This window comes from Alligator sinensis, unplaced genomic scaffold (genome assembly GCF_000455745.1).
Source record: "Alligator sinensis unplaced genomic scaffold, ASM45574v1 scaffold1021_1, whole genome shotgun sequence".
Taxonomy (NCBI): domain Eukaryota; kingdom Metazoa; phylum Chordata; order Crocodylia; family Alligatoridae; genus Alligator; species Alligator sinensis.
Window position 1 is genome coordinate 958,333 of NW_005842185.1, and position 3,854 is coordinate 962,186.

Genomic DNA, 3,854 nt, shown 5'->3' on the forward strand with positions numbered 1-3,854 from the left:
AAAAAAAAAAAAATTAAAAAATAATGAGATTCAGAGAAAAATAATGTGCAACTATATGGATGTTTCAATTCCAGACAGCTTAAATATAAACTCACTCTCAGGGCACTAGCAACAGTCAGCCCCACTTTTTTTAACTACTTAGATTGACAGCTACTGGCTTTTTCTTCTCTGTAGCGCTTGCACAACAGGTTCCTAGTCTATGGCTAGGACTCAGTAATACTGAGAGAGAGTCTACTGCAACATAAAAACAGCAGTGATTCTGACTTAAAATAATCATAATTCATTAGGTTTTAAGAGACCTCAAAAGGTAATTTAATGCAACCCCATTTCTATTAGTATAAATCTGCAGTAAGGCAATTGAAGCGAATGTAGGAAAGTGGCAGCAGAATCCTATACTAAAAGTTATTTCAAGCTTTGAACAAAGACATGGTTAGTGTTTTCAGACTGTAAAGGTTTCATCATTTTTAAGAGCTGGAAGGGAACTTACAGATCAAGTTGTCTTAAAATGTCTTTATAATGTACACCAGGGGTGACAAACTTTTGGCTCGGGTGCCACAAGTTGCATGGGTAGACTAAAGAGAGGAGAGGCAGCACAGTGGCAGATAGGGCGGAAAGTGTATCAGATCAGGCAGGAACAGGGCAGGAAGCAGAAAACAGAGCAGCAGCGAGGTCAGGGAGTACATGGCAGGGAGCAGAAGGCTGAGCAGCAGATGAGGTAAGGGAAAGGGATCAGTGGGGCACTCTGGGAGGAAGCACGGCTAATTTGTGGCATACCTGCCAAAAAGGTTGCCCCCCACTGATATACTCAATGGCATTTTAAATGGAGCCTTTGCTACCTGTTAAAGACAATGTACTCAAATTTGATACACTAAAGAAATACCTAGGGTATTAAACAGACCTATTTTTCTAGGCGCTGCCTTTCTAGTAGAGCTTTTCTCAAAAAAGGGGTAAGTATAACCCTCGGGGATATGTGGAGAACTTCTTGAGAACAGGCAAGTGGAAGGAGTATGAAAGTAAGAGGGAAGAGGAAGTATAAACAGGAAAAGAAAGCTAGAAAGGGAGTGGGGAAGGAAAACTAACTCTACAATCTCTCCTAGGTTGTCAGACACATTAGAGCATAACTGCAATGTTATAAGATTCCTTATCCATAACACCGAGTCACAGGGATACACTGCAGAGTAACAACCTTAAAATAGGGTACATGACCCAGAAAGTTGGAAAACCACTGTTTTTCTGTATGTCACTTTGTGCCAGAACTGAAAGTTTACTCTTTAATTTTGCCTGTTCCCTAGCTGCCTAGTGACTCTTCCTTTTATGCTGAATGCGGTGCATGGTGGGTTTTTCATTATACGGTTAAAATGCATTTCAGTGGTCTGTGTTATATCTTCTAGAGTGTGTGTATATATATATATAATCTATCAGCAGGCATACTGAACGTTCCATTTACCTTACAACATGGATAAACTAACATGAAAATATACCCAGTAAGTAGTTTGCTCTTGTCAAGCCCTGTTGAGTAAGTTGCCTGCATCTTATTAGGATAAAACTGCTTTGGAGCCCTGTCTGAATGATAAAACGTGCAGGCTCTCCTGGAATATACGATGATTCAGCCAGCCTACTCAGAGATAACTTCCCTTGGAAGCCTCCATTTAGAGAAAGAGAAAAAAAAAAACAATCTCAGAAATAAGTTTGCCTTATCCTAGCTTTTGTCCTGTCTATTTCTGCCTCTTGCCCACCTATTCCTTTCATAAATGTGAGGATTAGGGCACTGATAATCTTAGAATCATAGAAAATGAGGGTTGGAAGGGACCTCAGGAGGTCCAGCATTTTACAACCCCTGGGTTGTGACTCAAAAGAAGAATACATGAAAGGGTTGCAAACAAACTTGAAAAGTAGATTCTCTTTTAAAGAAGAAAACCATGGGAAACTATGGGTTTTCCCTTGCAGGCTGGCAGAGTTCCAGCCTGCCAGCATACCCACTCCCTGCCCCATACACTGGGGGGGGCTGGGGAGTGAGGGACACTGGGTTGAGACTGGCCATCAATGGTTACAAATGGGTCCTGGCACCAAAAAGGTTGAGAACCAACTGATTCTAGTCCAATCCCCTGCTCAAAAGCAGGGCTGTCCCCAACTACATCATCCCAGCCAAAGCTTTGTCTACCCAGGTCTTAAAAACTGGTAAAGACTGAGGGATTATGAGGGATACTAAAGTATTTGCAGCCCCTGTGCACCTCAGTGGGGGAAGAAAAGGTGCTGTAACCCTGGCTACGTGCAGCTTATCCCTGGGAGTTACCCAACACTTAGAGAGGAGGGACCAGCCCTGAAAGGAAGGGGGACAGTCAACATGCGCAAATTGCCCACTCTTAGTGAGTCCCGAAGGACTTCATGGGAATCTCTGTAGTCCAGCGCAGCATTAGCAAACAGCAGCAGCCCCGTTCCCCAGCAAAAGCTCTTAAGTGTTAACTGCTGGCTCTCACTTCTCAGCCCTGCCGAGCAGCAGCTTAAGGGTGAGGGACCCCAAAGAGGAGGGGGAGGAAAGGAGGTAGAGGAATGAAAGGAGCCTGGGCTGTATATTCCGGTGAGGCTGGAGAAGCCCTTCTCCCCCCTACCCCTCACAATCCAAGCAGGGGAAAGGGAGAAGTGTCAGCAGTAAGATCTACAGCAGGCAAGTCACGGGCTCCATCCAGCAGGTCCTAGCGCCCAGTCCCAGCTTGAGGTGTGGACTGGGGCAGCGCTGCCAGGTCTTAAATATGACATTATCACACTGGAAGCTCAAAATGATTGTATTTGCTCAAAAACTAGCCTACACTGAAAAACAATAAACAAATAAGTAAGTAAGCCTTATTTATTTTATGTTGCTCACTGTAACTTGCTAGCCAGCGAGTGAGAACTGGACCACTGAAGTGGAAAGCATTTCTTTATTTCAAGGCAAGCAGTTGTAAAAAAGTGCTGACAGCAAACCCAAAAATCACTTAAGACTCCCCGAGAGCGACTTGGGCTTTTTGCACAGGCTGCATCAATGAGCTGCCTCAAAAGTGACCATGCATTTTGAACACTTTTACTATTGTTGATCCTACAAGGGTTGAAACGATCGTACAAATAGGATCATCGTGCACCTGGCAACGCTGGGCTTGGGGAACTGGTCAGAACTGTGCTAGGACTTTTTGATGGGTGGGGAGGGGGGTGCTCCAGGACCTCAGCCTCTTAAATACTCTCAGGAGGGCCGGTCAGTCCTCTAGGGCAGCAGTTCCCAATCTGTCCTAGGCATCCCACCAGCGGTACACATTAACAAACCTATTAATCACTACTGATTTAAAATTGAAGACCTAGTCGGTTACCTACATACATGAAAAATTTATTGGCGGTACTTAATGTTGTATGGTTTTAAACTGGAGACGGGACTGGGCTCATTTGGTCTCAGCAGTATTCCCGCCCACAGCAAGGGGGGGGGGACGATCTTTCAAGGTCCCATCCAGCTCTGAATTTCTATGCACAATCTGTCAGAGTTTGGGAACCCGCTGCTCTAAGGCTACTTAACTGCGGGGGGAGGGAGGGAGGGGGCTACCCCTGTGCTTTCTTGCGGGGAAACTTGGGCTGAAGTTTGGCGGGACGCGGCTCTCGGGCAGGGCAGGGGGCTCCCGGCTGGGCTAAGCGGAGGAGGGGCAGGTACCTCCTCTCGCCGTGCAGCACGTAGGAGCTGCGGAAGAAGCCGAGCAGCTCGTTCTCGATGAGGGCGCTGTAGACGATCTTGAGGTTGTAGGTGCGGCGCGCCTCCAGGCTGCGGTTGAGGACCACCACGAAGACCTGAGTGGGCGGGTGCAGGAAGAAGCCGGCCACGCGCAGGCCGCCCGCCA

The 3,854-nt window shown here is 46.5% G+C and overlaps 1 protein-coding gene across 1 annotated transcript in view; it reads right to left on the bottom strand.

The window, feature by feature from the left end:
- Positions 1 to 3,846, bottom strand: part of TRHDE (thyrotropin releasing hormone degrading enzyme) — a gene marked incomplete at its 5' end in the record, with an annotated part of 328,250 nt that extends 324,404 nt beyond the window's left edge. Inside the window, one exon of the mRNA XM_006026252.3 lies at positions 3,671 to 3,846. Coding sequence (XP_006026314.1) covers positions 3,671 to 3,846 — 176 coding nt within the window. The remainder of the gene's footprint in view (positions 1 to 3,670) is intronic.
- Positions 3,847 to 3,854: the final 8 nt, after the last annotated feature.